Consider the following 18,624-nt stretch of genomic DNA (forward strand, 5'->3'; position numbering starts at 1 on the left):
TGCATTCATTTTCTCAAAAATACCAATAAGTGCCGGCATAGAATCGAGTACTTTGTCGCAACGCATGTCGTAATACTTATTACAAATTATTATTAAATAAAAATAACAGAATTATGGCACAAAGCAGATTGGAAAAAATTGGCACTATTTTTACCAGGTAAGTACACCCGGAGCTAAACGTTAACGTGTTAATCTTATAGCAATTTTATAGAGTCCAGGGCCTGCTGCGCGGTGGAGCCATGAAAGCGGAGGACAAACCCATCTGGTACGATGTCTATGCGGCGTTTCCGCCCAAACTTGAGCCACGTTTCGACAGACCCGCCTCAGATATACCAGTGCGTACTATATTCTATGCGGAGGATGTGGTTCGCGCGTAAGTTAAAGCGACATTAGCACTACCATGAGACTGGTCTAATATTAATCTTCCACAGCAAACTGCACAAGCAGAATAAGCCCCACGAGACCATTTCGCTGTTCGACCACAAGCGCGGCACACAAAGCCAGCAGTTTTTGCAAATCTATGAACAACTAAAGTCGCAGGGCGCATTAGATGACCAGCGCATTTACGAAACGGCTTTGGATTTGCTTGCGGAGCAGCGGAAACAGTCGCGCACGGATGTGACCGAGGATAATCTGTTAGCCGGCGAGAGCGAGCCGGAAGAGCCCAGCAAGCGCACACTGCTCAGCGATTTTCAAGAAGCCGGCGAGCAGCAGCTGCAGCAACAACAGACGACGCCTAGCAAAGAGAAAAAGGAATCCACCCCGGCCATTAACATACAAAGCTTGTTCAAAGATTAGGCTCCGTTTTATGTTATAAACTAAATATACAAAAAAGGATTGTTTTTAGACCGCAAGCGCATCGTTTTGCGACTCGTGGCTAAGTTGCGTCTGTAGATTGGAGAGCTTGTTCTTTAGCACCTGCACGCCCATTATGACAATATTCTCGGGCTTTAAAGCTCCCGAAGATTCCACATTGAAGAAAAATTTATTTGGTTTGGCCTCCCAATTATATGGTGCCTCATACTGGTCATCCTCCAGCTCAGTATGCTCACTTTTCGGCCACTCATCGGGCTTGGGATAAAGCGTGTGTCGCATCGAATTATCCGGATCGTATTCAAAGCAAACACCCGCTGTGGGATTCCATTTGGCGTGCTCCTTGCCGAAGCCCTTTTTGGCATAAGCGCGTAGCTTAAGCTCCTGTCCTTTTCGCAGTTTGATTATAAGTATCTCATCCGTACTCTCGCCATATTCGTTGTCCTCCTCGCCCTGATTGCGTGAGGTTACAGGCAGCACCTTCGCATTGCTGGACTTTAAGTCGGCGGTAGTCACGTGACGTGTCTGCTCCTCGTTGCACTTCACGTCGAGCGTAAACTCGACGCTGCATTCGGGACAAAAGTCCAGGCAGATGCAATCGCGTGTATACTGCAATCGCTCCACCACGTCGTCGGATATCAAAGGAATTAGGCCAATGCGATGTGCCAGGAACTCATCCGACAGCACCGTGGAATTCGCCTCCAGCTGCACCCAGTCTATGGCAAGTGTCGGTGTTTCGGCAATGAAAACGCGACGCAAACTGTTCGCAACGCTCAATTCCGTATCCTCGAGCACAAACTTAACATTGTCGTCCGTCAGCTCGGTTATTTGCACAGATGGTTGATTAGCGTACGGCATTTTTACCGCACTTTTTTATAGTCAAAGAGAATAAACAAATAAACAGCGCTAAAATGCCGGAAAGCGGTAAGAGGCGATAAAGCGATAGCAGCTACTCATTTCATCCTATCGATAAATGAAAAACAACTATCGAATACCAGAGTAGGACAGCTCAAGGAAGAAAATAATATTTTGAAGACTGCAACTTAACATTAAAAATTCAGTTAGCCGGGACTAATACATTCCGATGTTATTATTTAGAAAATAAGAACTGTTTTTCTTAAATGTCAGCTTTTCCAGATCTGCCCTAATACACTTACAACCACTCTACTATATATCGAATGGAAGCATCGATTAATTTAATATTTTTCACTAATCTATACGTCAAACGTTTTGTAACACTAAACAGTTCATGAGTCGCGCGACAATGTTGCGAATTTCTGCTCGGTTTTATTGCAAAATTGCAACTCAATCCAGTTTTAAAGCGGCCGAGTACAAAACCAAAATAAAAAAAGATAAAAAACTGAATTTTACGCAGCTACTGCATCCGACAAAGGTACCACAGACGCCCATACCGGCGGCTTTTCCGGACCCCTCCGAAAACGCCATCGAAATAGATACCAAAACAATTCAATTGCTAGAGCGTTTATCGTTGGTGGATCTGGACAGTGACCAGGCGCTGGCCACGCTCAAAAGCAGTATACAATTTGCCGATAAAATAGCGCACATAGATACGCAAAACGTGCGCCCACTGTACACGGTGCTGGAGAGACAGCAGCTGCAGTTACGCAACGACCAGGTTACAGCGGGCGATAGCCGAGCAGAGCTGCTGCGCTGCGCCAAGCGGACAGACGAGGATTACTACGTGTCACCGCCGGGCAACATACCGCTGGAGCAATAATAAGCATGTCCAATCGCCTGGGCCGCTGCCTCAAATCTCTGGAAACCACTGGCTTCCTGCGCTGCTCAAATGATGCAACCACTCCCCATATAGAGCTGTTGACCCATGGTTCTGCTTATGCCCAGCAGCTGCTGCAACATTGGCTCAACATGCGCCACTTGGCTGTCAATTTGGGCAGCGTTTCCTCTAACGAATCACTTAGCCAGTCGCGTTTCGCCTTTGTGCATGGCCAACAATTTCGCCAGCAGCTGCAACAGTTGCGCCAGACACATTCCAGCAAAGCCAAATGCCCCACGCTGCTGAAGCAACAACTTAGGTGCACATCCTACAACCCGCCAGGCCAAAATATCTTCCAACACGCGCAGCCTGTCACACAGTTGATCACAGATTTCTATGTGGAGCCGCATCGTGGACTGGAGCACTTTTACAATGTGCAGCGGGAGAGTAAAATCTGGTGGATGCGATACTCCTCCAATCCCAGTCGCTATGCCATTGTGCCGCAAACCGAATTGGAACAAGGTGCAGGCTGCCAGGCGATAGACATACGCGCTGCCTTCGGGGATGCGGGCGCAGTGACTGTAGAGCAGCTGAGTCTAGTGCCCTTGCCGGAGCATCAGGATTTCCAGTTGCCCGATGCGCGCACTGGCCAACTCCAATTACCTGCAGTCATACGCTCTGTGATCGAACTGGAGACAGCTAGCTGTGCCCTACTGCTGGACGGCTGTGATCACGGACGAGAGACTCGATCGCTGCTCCTTAATCGCCTGCTGGCGCCTTATCAATGCGCGATTACAGCCATACAAAAGACTGAGCACAGCTCACAGGATCTGCGCGACTTGTGTGCCCATCTGGCGGATGTGTTACAGCGTGTAAGTTTGCGCTTGCAGGGAACTGGCTATGTGCTGGCCGGGAATAGGCAACAGCTGACACAGCAGCTAGAGCTATACGACTGCCTGGGCGTACCCTATGCTCTGCTCCTGGATGAGCAGCAAGCGCTGAGCAATGGACTGCTGCAGTTGCGCAGCCGCGACACGCAGCTGGCGGAGACCGTGCACATAAGCGATTTACCCGACTATTTGTTAAATATTTTTAGAAACTATTAAATGCCTAATATACATACATATGGATATTGATACGAGTTTTAAAAATTTCTTTATTCAAAAGACAATACAATATTTCCACTCTGCTCTGGATACTATCAAAGCATTGACCCCCCATGGCTGTCATTTAATATACACATATTAACTTAATAATAGTAATAATACAATCCATAAAAGTTTACATAAAATCGCATAGATATTGACGCACGTTGAAGCCAACAACTTTGCCTATATAAATGACGAATTCAAGACCCACGGTGCACTGCAGCTTGGCGGAGCCATCCATAATGTTTTGCTCGCCCGAGACAAAGCTGAGCAATTTGAGATGCACCAGCGTGGAGATTTGCGACAGCAGATTGCATGTAAGACCCACCTTTTCCTCCAGGATGGCATAGAAAATAGCCAGCAAGCGATCAATGCTAAAGGATTTGGGACCCAACGTTGTAGACATCTTCTCCGCATTCTGTTAGACAGTTAGATAGCATTAAGGTACATAACTGAACAGAGTTTACAAAGTGCTTACCTTGGCTCTGGCATTGACCGTCTGCATGCGCTTGCGCTGCTTGCCATGCTGCTTGACAAACAGGCGCTTGTCCTGCTTTGGCGAGTTGTGGCTGGCCAAGAAGGCGGCAATGAGCAGAAATTTACCATAATAGGGCAGCTCCAGCGACTGGGCCAGCTTGCGCACACTCTGATCCTCAATATTCGGCTCACCCAGAGGTTTATCAATGCGCATGTAGATCTGGGTTAGAGCCGAGCGCAACGGTCCAGCTATGTGCCGCCAGAGACGCGACACATCCGTGCACTCCACGCTGCCATCCAGCACGGGCTGCATGTATATCGCAAAACATTTACGGGCGGTCAGCCGCAACTCGGGCACATCGCGACACGCCTTGTAAAAGACACTGAGAAAGAGATTCAAATAGTTGGTATAGAATTCCGGCGTCAAGGCCTGCTCGCACAGGGCCAAACGCTGGCCATCGCCTGTCAGTTGTTGTTGCTGCAGCATTTGGTGTCGCATCTGTTCAAAATCACTGCTGAGTATGCGCAACGCCTCCGCCTTGTTGTACTGAGCCAAATGCAAGCTAATGATCTCACTGAGACCCGTCTTGTTGTAGTACTTCTCAAAGGGCAGCTGCGAGAGCAGCAGCACACACAGATTGAGACTGGTCAACTCCTGCAGGCGCAACAGCACAGGCAACACATTGGCATCCATATCACGCAGCCGCTCCGCATTGTCCACAGCTATGAGGAATCCTCGGGCGCTGCTTCCATGCCAGCGACGCAGTTGCTCCACAAATTCCAGCATATTGTCGGCACGCAGCGGGCTTGCACCCAACTGCTGCTCTTTCTGTGCCAGTGTGTCCAGCACATTTTCCAGCAATATTTTAGTCGTATAGCATTCGATGGCATTCAGCTGGGCAGTGCACACCTTTTGCTGCTGTTCGCATTGCTGGAGGAAGGCTTTAGTCAGCGAGGTTTTGCCTGTGCCGCTGTGGCCGTATATATAAATGGCAGGCGGATAGCCCTCATTGCAGTCCCCTATTAATTCGCTCAGAGTTGTTATGGCCGTCTCGCGGCAAGGAAATTGCGGTTCCAATGCAGCACAAATCCGCTCCATTTGTTTACTTCTTATTAACTACTGCAGCTGGATGCATTGCGCGCGAAAAACCAGGGATGCGCCAATAACTGTCAAGCTGCTGATCCAGAGGCGCGAAATCCGCTCCATTTGTTTACTTTTGTCAACTACTGCAGCTGGGCGCGTTTCGCGCCAAAAACCAGGGATGCGGGATAACTGCTGATCTAGAGGCTAATGTAACGATATATCGAAAAAGAATTCATCGTTATTACAGAAAATTTTATTTATTTTTTGTAAGCAAAAAGCTAACAATAATTACTTTTTGCTGGAAAAGGTGCTTTCACCCTTTGTTTATCTTAGGTAAAAAAACAGTGTACTTTGTTCGTCCAAAACATCTGTCCGGCTACTGAAAACGCCCAAGCTTTCGTAAACCTTATATATTAATATCTTTATATCAGCTTTTTCCCCCATGGTAAATGATATAAATAAGTTCCGTTATTTGAATAAAACATTGATACTTGCGTTCCACAAATATCGAGTGAACAGCAGTGAGTGTTCGATAAACTTTGTTTTTACGCTTCACAACACTAGCCACCAAAGGTGATTAATTCTTGCATTTTATCAAATTTGTGAACGCTTGAAAAACTTTGCGTTTTCTTCAAATTTGGCGCAGGTAAACCAAAGTTTCACTTTGCACCAACGCTAGCTTAATCGTGTAGACGGCCCAGAGTCCGCGATTAAAACTAGAATAAACACAGAGACGTGCACACCAAAGCCTGCAAAAAACAACGCCCAAAAAGAAAACGGAGGCAACTACGTGTGTGGTTCAAATTTTAAGCTGCATTTATTAAATAAGTTTTGCAATGGCCGAGAAATACACGTTTGGCAGCACGCCGGCTTCCATCACGTGCCACGCCTGGAACAAGGATCGCACGCGTAAGTGACACATTTGTTGAGCAATACAACAAAGTAGAGCTCTCATTTAATCTATGACTCACTTTTGACTCAGAAATTGCTTTATCACCGAACAACCATGAGATTCATATCTACAGCCGAGAGGACAGCGGCTGGAAGCTAGCCGACGTTCTTAACCAGCACGATTTGCGCGTTATGGGCATCGATTGGGCCAAGAATACCAATCGCATAGTTAGCTGTGCCGCTGATCGTAATGCGTACGTCTGGACTCAGGCCGATGATGGCAAGTGGAAGCCAACTCTGGTGTTGTTGCGTATCAATCGGGCCGCTACCTGCGTCAAATGGTCGCCGGCAGAGAACAAATTTGCTGTTGGCTCTGGAGCGCGACTCATTTCGGTCTGTTACTTTGAATCGGAGAACGATTGGTGGGTCTCGAAGCACATTAAGAAGCCCATACGATCCACGGTCACCTCGCTGGACTGGCATCCGAATAATGTGCTCCTCGTGGCTGGCTCCACGGACTACAAGGTGCGCGTTTTTTCGGCTTTCATTAAGGACATTGAGGAGCCGCCAACAACAACATCCTGGGGTAATCGCAAACCGTTGGGTCAGCTCATGGCTGAGTTTAAGAACTCGTCCACATCTGGCGGCGGCTGGATCAATAACGTGAGCTTCTCGAGCGATGGCAACAAGGTGTGCTGGGTGGGCCACGACAGCTGTGTGAGCATTGCGGATGCTACCAATGGCAATACGGTGATACGCTGCCGTACCGGCTATTTGCCTTTCCTCTCCTGCGAATGGGTCTCACCCACCTCGGTCGTTGTGGCCGGCTACAGCTGCGTGCCCCTGCTGTACAGCCTAACCGCGGACAATAAACTTGTGCTGAGCGGCAAGCTGGATAAATCCCAGAAACGCGAGGCTAGCGGTATTACAGCCATGCACTTCTTCAAGTCAATGGATTGCAATATGCGCACAGAAAACACGGATGTGGTCGTGGACTCCATACACCAGAATGCTATAACGAGCATACGTTTGTATGCCGGAGATAAGGCTAACGCCAGCAAGGTATCAACCTCTGGCGTCGATGGTCAGCTGGTCATCTGGACCGTCGAACAGGATGGCATTAATGGCGGCATGCGTAAAATGCAGATTTAAGTGCATCCTGTACATGTTGTTGGAGCATTGTTTTCCTTCTTGTATGTTTTGTGTGTTTCATCTGATCTGCAAGCTATTTTTTTTTGTTAAGAACAAAATGTTGATTGCAGGTCAGGTGCACAGTATTTTGCCAAAATGTTTTCAAAATCGCTTTTCCAATTGTTTATCGTATGAAAGCTTTTTATATATAATAATTTTTAACGCAAATAACTAAAGAGATTATGTTCTTTAATTCTTCCAACTCATAACATATGCTGTGTATGTATTTTAAACTGTTTCTTTTTATTATCTATAGCAACAAGTGAAACTATTTGAATTACTAAAAAACGGTTTTTGAAATGCTTTTCAGTCTGGGGCATACATTAAAACGATTTATTTGTCTTAATACTAGTATCGATGCAATAGACACGGAAGAATTACATTTGTAACATGAAAAACGATACTTATGATAAAATATTGATTTGGTGGATTGGCTTCTCTTTTCCCAAATAATGTGAGATATAATTAAATCAAAATTAAATTTGCCGCAGATAACATTGAACAAAAAGTATTTAGAGCTACAGAACAGGTGAGCTGTAAACTAATGAGTACTTTTTCGTGTAACTCAATCGGGCCATAAGTAAATGTCGTTTCACTCAAATAAATAACTCATTTTTCGATACTTGTGGCGGCAAGCCGATATGTAATTCCGATAGTATTTGACTTATTGCTGTGCGCGCTGGGTTTTCGCGACTTGTATTTTAAAAATAGTTATGGTTTTATTTGTTAATTTGTAATGCGCCTGCTACGTTGCTACGCCACCAAAGCCGGTCGGGAACATTACGCCAGCAGTAACGTGAAGATATTTCGCAAGCTTCCAAGCAAAACTAAACTCAAATCAAAACATGCGCTGCCAACGACATCGACGACGTCGCCGGCAAACGTTGAATACGCTGAGAATTTGGTAAAAGTGCAGATGATCTCGCATAATTTACATCGCCAACTCTTTCCACAGGCCAAACGAGAATACACGAATTCAGAGCGTGTCGCTGCCAAATTGTATAATGCAGAATTGCAGCGTCATGGCATTGATGTGGCCAGCACAGAGCCCATGCCGGATGTGAAATTGAAGCTGCCGCCGTTGCGCGGCAAAAACATTGAAGAGCACTTTCATGCCATAGCTAAGGAGCAAGTGGCTCCGTATGAGGCACTACTGCAACCGCTAGTTGCCTGCCAGCAACTGCCTGCAAAGCCCAAACGCTGGGCCTTCTATGCTGGCTGGACGGCCTACGATCCAGTGGACGGCAGTGCCACGCCAGTGCCGCAGCCACTAGAAAAAGGAATCATTTTCGATGTGGAGGTGTGTGTGCGTGAGGGCAGCGCCCCTGTGATAGCCACAGCGGTAAGCATCAAGCGCTGGTATTGCTGGGTCAGTCCAAAGCTGACAAAGCATCGCTTGAGTGTGCCGCAAGTGGAGCCCATTGATGTGGATCAAAATGAGCGACCGCATTACACGCTGGACGAGCTCATACCGCTGGGCTGTGGTGAACCGGGCCTGGTTGTCGGCCACAATGTGTCCTACGATCGGGCGCGCTTGCGTGAGCAATATTTGATTGAGGACACTGGCACACGCTTTGTGGACACCATGTCGCTGCACATGTGCGTCAGCGGGGTCACCAGCTACCAGCGAGCAATGCTCAAGTCTAAAAAGGAGCCGGCTGAAGAGGATCTGAACTGGCTGAAACAGAGTGCGCTCAATAATTTGGTCGATGTGCATCGTCTGTACTGTGGTGGCGAGCCTCTGTCTAAGGAGCCGCGTAATATCTTTGTCGAGGGCACGCTGGAGCAGGTCCGTCAGCAATTTCAGCCATTGGTAAACTACTGTGCCGGCGATGTAGAAGCCACACATCGCATTTTAACCAAGCTATATCCCATGTACGCCGCGCGTTTTCCACATCCCGTCACTCTCGCGGGCATGCTGGAAATGGGCTCCGCCTATTTACCTGTCAACTCCAACTGGGAGCGCTATATACGTGACGCGCAGCTCAGTTACGAAGATCTCAGCATTGAGGCCAAATATCATTTGGGTCGTCGCGCCGAAGAGGCTTGCGCACTCCTCCATGATGAGCAGTATCGCCAGCATTTGTGGCTCTGGGATGAGGACTGGAGTGTCCAGTCCCTCAAGCTAAAGCAGCTGCCCAAGCGCAAGCAGCTGCCCACTGTGCAGCTGCTGGAGCAAGAACTGAGCCCAGAACAGCGCCGGCTGCAGCGCAAGTTCCAACATCTTTACGATCAACGAGCGCTGCTACCGGCACGACGGCCACTGCTACCAGGTTATCCGCAGTGGTATCGCAAACTTTGCCGCAAGCCGCCGACTAGCTACACCGAGGAGCAGCCGGAAGAAGCGAATGTGGAGCCTTGGACGCCCGGCGCCTGTGATATTAGCACTGGCATGCAAATCGCGCCCAAGTTGCTGTCCCTTTGCTGGGAAGGCTATCCGCTGCACTACCAACGCGAACATGGCTGGGGCTTTCTGGTGCCCTTTCGCAGCGTCGAGTGCAGCGGCAACAGCAAGCTGCCCATTGATCAGCTGATTACACGCTGTGCGATACCGGAGTTCGCACGTCAGTATGCAGCTGGTGAGGATGAAGAACTGGCCATGGACATGCTGCCCAAACAAATCGATGAGCATCTGGGCAAGCGACAGTTCTACAAGAAGATCTCCAAGCGACAACAGCAGCTGGAGCAGCAGTACAAAGGTAAAACTAAAATTTCCTATTGACTAAAGAAAAGATCTTCAGTTTGGTATAAATATAATTTCTCTGCTTACGCAGGTTCTGGTGTCTGGTGCAATCAGGTGCTGGACGATTGCTGTTTCTTTCTGAAGCTGCCGCACAAGAACGGACCATCGTTTCGTGTGGGTAATCCTCTATCCAAGGATTTCTTGAACAAGTTCTCGGAGCATGCGCTGAGTAGCGGTGATCCCACGTGTCAGGCGGCTGCTCGCGTCATTGAAATTGCGCGCATGATGTCCTATTGGCGCAACAATCAGGATCGCATACTCGGCCAGATGGTAGTCTGGCTGCAGGCGGAGCAGCTGCCCAGCGAGCTGAGAATTCATGCAGAGCGCATGGCATATGGTGCCATTGTGCCGCAAATTGTTGTCGCCGGTACATTGACCCGTCGTGCCATGGAGTCCACTTGGATGACCGCCTCCAATTCGCGTGCCAATCGCATTGGCTCTGAATTGCGCTCGATGGTGCAGGCGCCGCCTGGCTATAAGCTAGTCGGCGCCGATGTTGACTCACAGGAGCTGTGGATAGCCTCGGTGCTGGGCGATGCGTATGCGCATGGCGAACATGGTGCCACGCCCCTTGGTTGGATGACACTAAGTGGCAGCAAGTCCAATGGCAGCGACATGCACTCCATAACCGCCAAAGTAGTGGGCATTTCACGCGATCATGCCAAAGTGCTCAACTATGCGCGCATCTATGGAGCTGGCCAGCAGTTTGCAGAGACGCTACTCCAGCAATTCAATCCCACGCTGAGCGCCACTGAAGCCAAGGCCAAGGCCATGAAAATGTTTGCCGCAACAAAGGGCAAGCGTGTATATCGACTGCGTGAAGAGTTTCATGACGAACAGGAGGATAGACCGTAAGTCTATCTATGCTATTAATAGAAGCCATTCTTATTTCTATTTATACCCATCAGTTACAGCAGCTACGAGGCCAAACGGCTAGCGCTCCAGCGTAATCGTCCAGTAGGCGAGGTGTTTCATCGTCCCAGCTGGCATGGCGGCACGGAGAGCGCTATGTTCAATCGTCTGGAGGAAATAGCTACTCGCGAGCAGCCGGAGACGCCGTTTCTGAACTGCCGCCTAAGTCGTGCCCTGGAATCACATGGCGAATCGGATCAGGAACAGCGTTTTTTACCCACCCGCGTCAATTGGGTGGTGCAGAGCGGTGCTGTGGATTTTCTTCACTTGATGCTGGTCAGCATGCGTTGGCTTCTGGGTACGCATGCCCGCTTTTGCTTAAGCTTTCACGATGAGCTGCGCTATCTGGTCAAGGATGAGCTAGCTGCCAAGGCAGCGCTGGCCATGCACGTCACCAATTTGCTGACGCGCTCTTTTTGCGCCTCACGCATTGGGCTGACGGATTTGCCCATGTCTGTTGCATTCTTTTCTTCCGTGGAGGTAGATACGGTGCTGCGCAAGGAGTGCACCCTGGACTGTCAGACGCCCTCCAATCCTCATGGTCTGCAAATTGGCTACGGCATTCCGCCTGGCCAAAGCCTAAGCATTGAAGACGCTATTGCCAAGGCTGGCGGCCATGATCTGAGTCAATGGCCCTGGCTTAAGCGGCCCAAGGAGTTGAGCTAGCCACTGGAAAGTCTTCAGTTAGTTGTTTTGTTTTTGTTATGCATCAGTCGCAAGGAGGAGCAGACTGCTGTACAGATCTGGACGCTTATCGTAAATAAATGACCAAATTACTTTCAAACAATTATATAAGATTTTAAGGACACAGGCACAGGTAAGTTCCTCAAACAAAACCTCCTAATAAAAAATCTTTTGCACTTGTTTCCCCATCGTTGTGACGGATTTGTCAATAATAGTCAAACCCGGTCGGATGATAATTTAATTTATGTTGTGCTCCCATCATCAAGCAGGTGGATGGATTTCATAAAATGGGAGAAAAGAAAAATAGTTTGAATTAAACTGAGTAAAAACAAGGTGGAGGCTCTAGTCGGGAGTTCCCGACTAGGGCATATCCCAAAGCCTCTTCTTCTTGTTTTGTTAGTGATAGAATTCAAAGAATTCGCGCATGAATGTACGTGAATACATATATACAAAAATTCTTGCAATTTGCGCTTGCTGCCCCAAACAAAAAAAAAAAATTCGATATCGATTCTTATCGATTATTTGGAAACGGGGCAAGCTATCGAATATCGGTAACAAACTAGATCTGCGCGGGCACTAGGAGGACCTACAGCTGAAATTGTAAGTGTCTAGGTCTTAGACAGTCGGCAATGGCGACTCGTTGACGCTGATCAAGAATATATATATTTTATGGGGTCGGAGATGCTTCCTCCTGATGCATACACTTGCACCAAAAACCTTTTTTAGCCATTTTCAATGGGTTCAGGGTCTAATAAAGGTGTTGTATAAGCTTACAAATTAGCCGATTTCACGAATAGTTTTTCACATTATTTTCATCAATGTGTCTGGAAATCTTTAAAGTGTTTTTCTTGCATGAGAAAATATTGTGAAATGCTTTCCACTCTTGCTTCCAAAACAGTTGAATTCACGTATCAGTTTTTCGCTCAATTTCCGCCAACGTTAGTGAAAATGTTTGTTTGACAAAAGCACTGAAATACAAATACCTTTGTTTTCTATGATTTGAGCTGAGCAATAGCATTTATCTATATAGATTTGTATATTTACATATTCTTCGCTATATATTGAGGTCCTTTCAACCAAGTTCTTAACTTGTTCTATGTCTTTATTATTGTAGCAGCTTAATATAATAAAATTTTGAATACATGATAAAATAATCGCGAGTTAATACCAGTTATAATACCATATATAAGTATGTACATCATATGCCTAAGAAGAATGTTCATAATACATGAATCTCGGCAGCCCCTACAAATTCTGGCCCAAGTTTTCGATCTCGTTAAGAAAATAGAGCATATCGGACTCTTCGAGACAAGAGTTCTGCAGCACGAGACGGAAAAAGTTGGGTAGCTTGCGCAGCGGCTGATATGTTATCATCATGGAGCCCTTCTTGATCATGGCCTCCTTTATTTTGGGTGCCACCTTGTGCAGTTTATCAAAGAACTCCTGATTGCGTTCCACTTGACGCAGACTCGGCGGCACATACCAGAATGTAATGTTGGTGCACTCCGGTTTCTCAAGGACTAGCTCGAAGCCTGGACGCTCACGCAGCTTGGCCGTAAAGTACTCCGACATTTCAAAGACTTGCTCCACATGCGCCTCAAAACCCTTGCTGCCCTTGGCCTTCCACATGAACCAGAACTTGAACACATCTGCACGACGGCCGCACTGAATGTGTTTGTCGCCAGTGTCAAAGGAGGTGTCATAGAACTTATCTTTCTGGAACAGATACGCGGCATTTGTCGAGTGGCACTGGCCCAGGATTTGGGCATGGGGCGTCAGGAAAGTCGAACACTGTTGCGAGGCGGACAACAGCTTGTGTGGATTCCATGTGACCGAATCGGCACTACAAATGGAATATTCCGTAATTTACAATATATCCTGGGAACTTAGCTCGTTCTATTCTCAACTTACCGTTCGATTCCATTGAGAAGCTGACGATACTTCTTGGACATGAGCGCACCGCCGCCCCAGGCAGCATCCACGTGCATCCACATATTGTGTTTGCGGCACAGCTCCGAAATGCCCACCAAATCATCGAAAGCACCCAGCACAGTTGTGCCCGCTGTTGCGGATACCATCAGTGGCTGCCAGTTGTTGTCCAAGCACAGCTGAATCTGATCCTCCAAATCACTGAGACGCATCTTGCCCAGCTCATTGGTAGCTATCTTTCGCACATGCTCGCTCCCAAAGCCCATAAACATGGCCAGCTTTTCAACGGAGTAATGTGCATCCTCCGACGTGAATATAATCAAGGGCTTGGCATTAAACAGGCCATTTTTCTGAGGAACAAAAATGGGAATAGAAAGATAACTAAATGTGACTGATGGAGAAAAAAATTGATATATATACGGTTTTTTATATGTGATAATATAAAAAAGGGAATCTAAAAAATTGTAAGCTTTAAAATATTTTGAGCAATCTTTAAAATAAAAAGAAATACTTTTTGCAATAAGAAGATACTTTTAGTAGAAATTTTGTTCAAATCATTACAAATTTTATTTGTTTGCGCCTGTGACTAATATTTTTGAGCGCGTCTGTAATGCATTGTTGAAAGTTTATGCACAATAGTTAATTAAAAAACTTGTAAATATTAACGAACAAATTAAAAAAGTATCTAAAATGAAGGCAAATCTGCCACGGAATAAGAACAAGAACGGTTAAATTATAATATATAAAATATTATAAAAAGCGTTGAAGCTGAATGGTTTGAATTTTAGTTAGTCTCAAGCTGTGACCAATATTGTGGGACGCAACTGTGCACAAATGTTTAAGGAATACGCCACATTATCCCCAAGAGTTATTCTGAGCCTTTAATCGGGAATATTGAAAAAACTTGCTAAGCATAGCATTAAAATAAATAAGCTATAAGGAAGAGGAAAAAAACGAAACTAATTAATTTAATTCAGAAACACAAACTTGGCTACACTTATGGCTAGAACATGAGTCTAGCTAGTCGCTAACTGTGACTAATATCTTATTACTTGAATGCTGCCTGTTACGTTATCCAAGTTTGCGTCTAGGTCGTGTGCATTTCGCTTCCGGTTGGTTTGGCTTCAAACAGTTGAACAAAGAAAACGGAACCCAAAGTGGTTTTGGCCTTCGGCCCCATGCTTACCTTGGACTCGGGCGCATATTTGTAGCGTGCACAGCTGATTGCATAACCGTTGGCTATCGAGCCGCCTGGACAGAAGATGCCATCGCCGTGGCCATTGTTTGGAAAGCCGACAATGCGTCGCATCTCAGCGAGCACCTGTTCCTCCATGAGCGTAAAAACGGGCGCCACCTCATAGGTATAAACACTGGGATTAAGTGCATCGGTTAGCCATTGACCCACCAGCGCATAGGGATCCACGCCCGAATACAGTTGATTGATGAAATACGGATGACCCGTCTTCACAGAGAAGCGTATTGTTTCACGAAGCAGCTGGCGCAGCTTTTCCGGCGACTCGCCCTTCTCGCGCAGCTCAAAGTCGAAGAGCTTGCGCAGCTCGGCGGGCTCATGCCACTCGACCACCTTGGAGGATCGATTGGTGCCCTGAAAGACGGCCAGCTTTATAATCTCATCCACGCAGGCGCGAATGAATCCCTCAAATTCAGCCGCAGGATGACTCGCCACAAAGCTGGCCAGTCCATTGACGTTGCCATTGGTGTTCTTAATGTTGTTGTTGTTAGAGTCGGAGGAGGAGCTAACAGAGCTGTTCAACATTTTGTTTGGATTGCCGTATTCAACTGTTGTCTTGACCACATCGATCACAGCTGCATCACCCGACGACAACGTGGTCGTTGTCAATGTTTTGGCCATGCTTGCCAAATCCTCAACATCCGGCGCACTGCTGGCCCCATTGTACGGCTTATATATAGAATTCTTGAAGTGATGTGTGGGAAACGTTTCGCTGGCCAGCATTTTGTTGGCACCACGTACACTGTGGCTGATCTCTGTTTGGGTGAAGATGGACCGCGACTCGTGTACGAAATGCCTGTGCTTTTTTATTATTATTATTTTTTCTTTTTTTTTTTTGTAGCTGTGGACACTGCTGATCCCTGGCCGTACTGGGTGCACACACTTGACAATGATTCTGAAGTTCACTACCGAACTGAACGAATTGTTGTGGTTCTTGCTGCTTTTATAAAAGCTGAGACACACACACACACACACGCGCGCACACACTCGTACACTCGCTTACACACACGAATTACATTAAGACAATGCCGACGCTCTCCCAGCAAGATCGCTAAACCCGCTCGGTTCTCGGTTCTCGGCTGCGTTTTTTTTCATTTTATTTTTATTTTATTTTTTTTTTCATACCCGCTAGTTATTTACTTACACAATATGGAAAAGTATAAAAAAAAAAACGCACACACCTGCAGCTCAATCAATCCTAAACCCAAACCGAATCCCATCATCGATCTCATAATTAATCGAGCGAGAGGCAAGTTTCCAACTTATTTGCGATAATGGCATGTTTTAAAACTGAGCTTAACTTTCAAAATTCGATTTAGTTTTCTTTTCAAATTGGTTTTTCTTTAAACTACATACATTCACTTTCTATTACTTCGAAGACGTAAATACACAAAATAGTGAATAGCTTAAAAAATTATTTTTATCTGTTGAATGAATGGATTTTGAATATATATATATATAGTTGTAAAGCAAATGCTTCTTTCTCAGGGATCTATTATATGTTGGTGTTTTATGAATGCCAGCATATTAACAATTATACTATATTTCTATATATATATAAATTAATCTATAAATTATTTTACGATCATGCTTTCTCTATAATCTATTAAATATTCAAGTAAGTGCGAGTAGAATGTTGAGCTTGATAGCAGTTTTCATGTTAATAAGTTAGGTTCCATACAAAATAATTGACAATATCTAAATGATATAAAAATTAAAAGAAAATGCTTCACATTAGATTCCTGGTTGGAAGCCCAAGGGCATGTGGCCGAAGGCCACAGTAGCCAGAGTTATTATACGTTGATTCGAAAGATTAATAAAATATTACATTAGTTAAGTGAGGAGCTTTGGAACTGACCCTGTAAGATGAATAATTACTTTATACGTAAATTATGATCGATATGTTTTAACTGGACTTTCAAATATGTATATATACATAGATCTCTTTTCTTAATCAACTCTACAGGCACAATCAAACAATGCTGAATAAAGTTTAAGATATGATAAATATCATACGTTATAATATTTATAAAAAAAATATACATATATGATAATATAACCATATATTATTATCTAAGGTCTCTCTTTTTTTTGTTGTTTTATTTATTTATTTTTTTTAAATTTATTTTTATGGTCATTCTTTATACGCCTAATGATGACGCTTTATTTTTCAGTTATTGGGGGTTTTTCACTTACTCATCGTCGTATACTAAGAATTTTATTGGACTGAATGAAAAAAAAAAGATAGTTTTAATTGAGCAAATGATGCTGCTTGCAAAATGAAAAGTGCTTTATAGTGGTATATGATGGAATGTTAGGGGTATTCTGGTGCGCTTTTTTTCGTGGAATTTAATTGGTTTGTAAATTTGATTTGCTCATGTAATGCAATTATGTAGTTGAGCAATTTAAACGTTAATTGTGTGAGACGCCGTGTTGCCTTCGAAGAGGTATCTAATGTGAATTGTTGTTGGCAGATTTCTCTCTCATTAGCCACAATCAACGGCAAATTAAATGCAAATTCAAATGAGTAATTTTTGCAATTGCTGTGGGTGTTTTTTTTTTTAAATCTTTTTTATAACCTTTTTTTTTTTTTTGAATGAATGGTTTGTTATTAACGAGTTAATTGCGCAACTGAAACGTGATATGCAAATGCTCGAAAGATTTGAACAGACCGAGAGAACTCTATGCTTAAATTATTGCCGTAGGTCGCGTAGATCATGTGCATATTTAATAGTCTCTATAAGAAGTTGGTCAACACTGCGAATGAAAGTATTTGTTTAATAAATTGACCAAAGGCAATTGCTTTATATTATTTTTGTTATATTGTCGAGCGTTCTATCAGTTAAGCTGTTTCTCATTCTGAAAGCAAAAGTTAAGGAACTGATCTTGGCCAACGGCCTTGACTGTCGTTACACTGTCGAAGTCTCTATAAATAAAAGCGAAATTACACACGAGAATTTCTCAAGTGTCCACATAATCAAATAATTTCTTATATTATGTATATACATTTAATGTGTATTTTACTTCTGCATATTTGATTACTCAACGAAATTCTCGTTTGAGAACAAATTATGACGTTTAGTTTTGGGGTTTTTGTTATTATTTCTGGAACTGATCGGATTGTGACGCAGTTTTGTGCCACGGTTATTCAACCTGCAATACAAACCCTTTTTTTAAGCGCATGTGCTTTCCCATCAATGTAAACCTAAATCGTGTTCGTAATAAAGTTACCAATAAATAATTAAATCATTTTAAGGTGTCGAATCTTGAATACCCTTCAACTTCAAACTTTTGTAGTATGCCTATGTTTCACGCAATCTTTAATGAAAATCTTTCAGTTTCAGAGCTGGTTCTTATTTTTGAAAGTTTCACATTGTGAATGGCCTAATAATTCATTATAGTTTACACTGTTTTCAGATACACGTATATATCTTTAAATGTTAGGTTCGATTAAATAAGATCATAAAGTATCTACTATATGGGAAAGACGATAGACAACCTGACAGCCACACAAACCGACCGCCCCACCCCTCGAAAGAAAACCATATCATTACAAAATTACTTAAAAGTTGATCACATTTCATTTCCTTTGTTGGAACCGCTTCTTGTCTTGACTTGACAACATATTATTTAATACTTCAGTTTACATTGTAATTTGAAAAACTCTCAACTCAAGAATCAAGAATAATTTGTACCATTAGGATTTACACATTCATTTAGGATTTACATTTCATTTATAAGAAATTTCTAATTTAGAACCCAAGT

The 18,624-nt window shown here is 44.6% G+C and overlaps 8 protein-coding genes across 8 annotated transcripts; 5 read left to right on the forward strand and 3 right to left on the reverse strand.

Annotated features, from left to right (window-relative positions):
• The first annotated feature begins 56 nt into the window (after positions 1 to 56).
• LOC115769309 (probable 28S ribosomal protein S23, mitochondrial) lies at positions 57 to 821 on the forward strand. Its single transcript, XM_030714038.1, has 3 exons — positions 57 to 157; positions 212 to 373; positions 432 to 821. Exons 1-3 carry the CDS (start codon positions 114 to 116, stop codon positions 796 to 798), a joined length of 573 nt encoding a protein of 190 aa, XP_030569898.1. The 5' UTR covers positions 57 to 113; the 3' UTR covers positions 799 to 821.
• A 12-nt stretch (positions 822 to 833) lies between these two features.
• On the reverse strand, positions 834 to 1,821 carry LOC115769304 (DNA-directed RNA polymerase II subunit RPB3). The gene has a single exon (XM_030714032.1). The coding sequence runs from the start codon at positions 1,669 to 1,671 to the stop codon at positions 844 to 846; it is 828 nt and encodes a 275-aa protein (XP_030569892.1). The 5' UTR covers positions 1,672 to 1,821; the 3' UTR covers positions 834 to 843.
• A 234-nt stretch (positions 1,822 to 2,055) lies between these two features.
• On the forward strand, positions 2,056 to 2,571 carry LOC115769230 (glutamyl-tRNA(Gln) amidotransferase subunit C, mitochondrial). The gene has a single exon (XM_030713942.1). It carries the CDS (start codon positions 2,063 to 2,065, stop codon positions 2,549 to 2,551), a length of 489 nt encoding a protein of 162 aa, XP_030569802.1. The 5' UTR covers positions 2,056 to 2,062; the 3' UTR covers positions 2,552 to 2,571.
• LOC115769229 (DNA polymerase subunit gamma-2, mitochondrial) lies at positions 2,533 to 3,666 on the forward strand. The gene has a single exon (XM_030713941.1). The coding sequence runs from the start codon at positions 2,557 to 2,559 to the stop codon at positions 3,652 to 3,654; it is 1,098 nt and encodes a 365-aa protein (XP_030569801.1). The 5' UTR covers positions 2,533 to 2,556; the 3' UTR covers positions 3,655 to 3,666.
• Positions 3,667 to 3,714: 48 nt separating this feature from the next.
• On the reverse strand, positions 3,715 to 5,551 carry LOC115769295 (origin recognition complex subunit 5). The gene is made up of 2 exons (XM_030714021.1): positions 4,175 to 5,551; positions 3,715 to 4,114 (listed from the first exon to the last, which is right to left on the reverse strand). The coding sequence occupies exons 1-2, from the start codon at positions 5,270 to 5,272 to the stop codon at positions 3,830 to 3,832; spliced, it is 1,383 nt and encodes a 460-aa protein (XP_030569881.1). The 5' UTR covers positions 5,273 to 5,551; the 3' UTR covers positions 3,715 to 3,829.
• Positions 5,552 to 5,819: 268 nt separating this feature from the next.
• LOC115769280 (actin-related protein 2/3 complex subunit 1A-B) lies at positions 5,820 to 7,595 on the forward strand. The gene is made up of 2 exons (XM_030714005.1): positions 5,820 to 6,166; positions 6,240 to 7,595. Exons 1-2 carry the CDS (start codon positions 6,094 to 6,096, stop codon positions 7,298 to 7,300), a joined length of 1,134 nt encoding a protein of 377 aa, XP_030569865.1. The 5' UTR covers positions 5,820 to 6,093; the 3' UTR covers positions 7,301 to 7,595.
• Positions 7,596 to 8,004: 409 nt separating this feature from the next.
• LOC115769284 (DNA polymerase subunit gamma-1, mitochondrial) lies at positions 8,005 to 11,756 on the forward strand. Its single transcript, XM_030714008.1, has 3 exons — positions 8,005 to 10,038; positions 10,114 to 10,933; positions 10,991 to 11,756. Exons 1-3 carry the CDS (start codon positions 8,076 to 8,078, stop codon positions 11,658 to 11,660), a joined length of 3,453 nt encoding a protein of 1,150 aa, XP_030569868.1. The 5' UTR covers positions 8,005 to 8,075; the 3' UTR covers positions 11,661 to 11,756.
• Positions 11,757 to 12,727: 971 nt separating this feature from the next.
• LOC115769294 (cysteine sulfinic acid decarboxylase) lies at positions 12,728 to 15,750 on the reverse strand. The gene is made up of 3 exons (XM_030714020.1): positions 14,794 to 15,750; positions 13,590 to 13,957; positions 12,728 to 13,521 (listed from the first exon to the last, which is right to left on the reverse strand). The coding sequence occupies exons 1-3, from the start codon at positions 15,580 to 15,582 to the stop codon at positions 12,924 to 12,926; spliced, it is 1,755 nt and encodes a 584-aa protein (XP_030569880.1). The 5' UTR covers positions 15,583 to 15,750; the 3' UTR covers positions 12,728 to 12,923.
• Positions 15,751 to 18,624: the final 2,874 nt, after the last annotated feature.

Source organism: Drosophila novamexicana, unplaced genomic scaffold (genome assembly GCF_003285875.2).
Source record: "Drosophila novamexicana strain 15010-1031.04,08,12 unplaced genomic scaffold, DnovRS2.1 tig00004549-arrow-arrow-pilon, whole genome shotgun sequence".
Lineage (NCBI taxonomy): Eukaryota > Metazoa > Arthropoda > Insecta > Diptera > Drosophilidae > Drosophila > Drosophila novamexicana.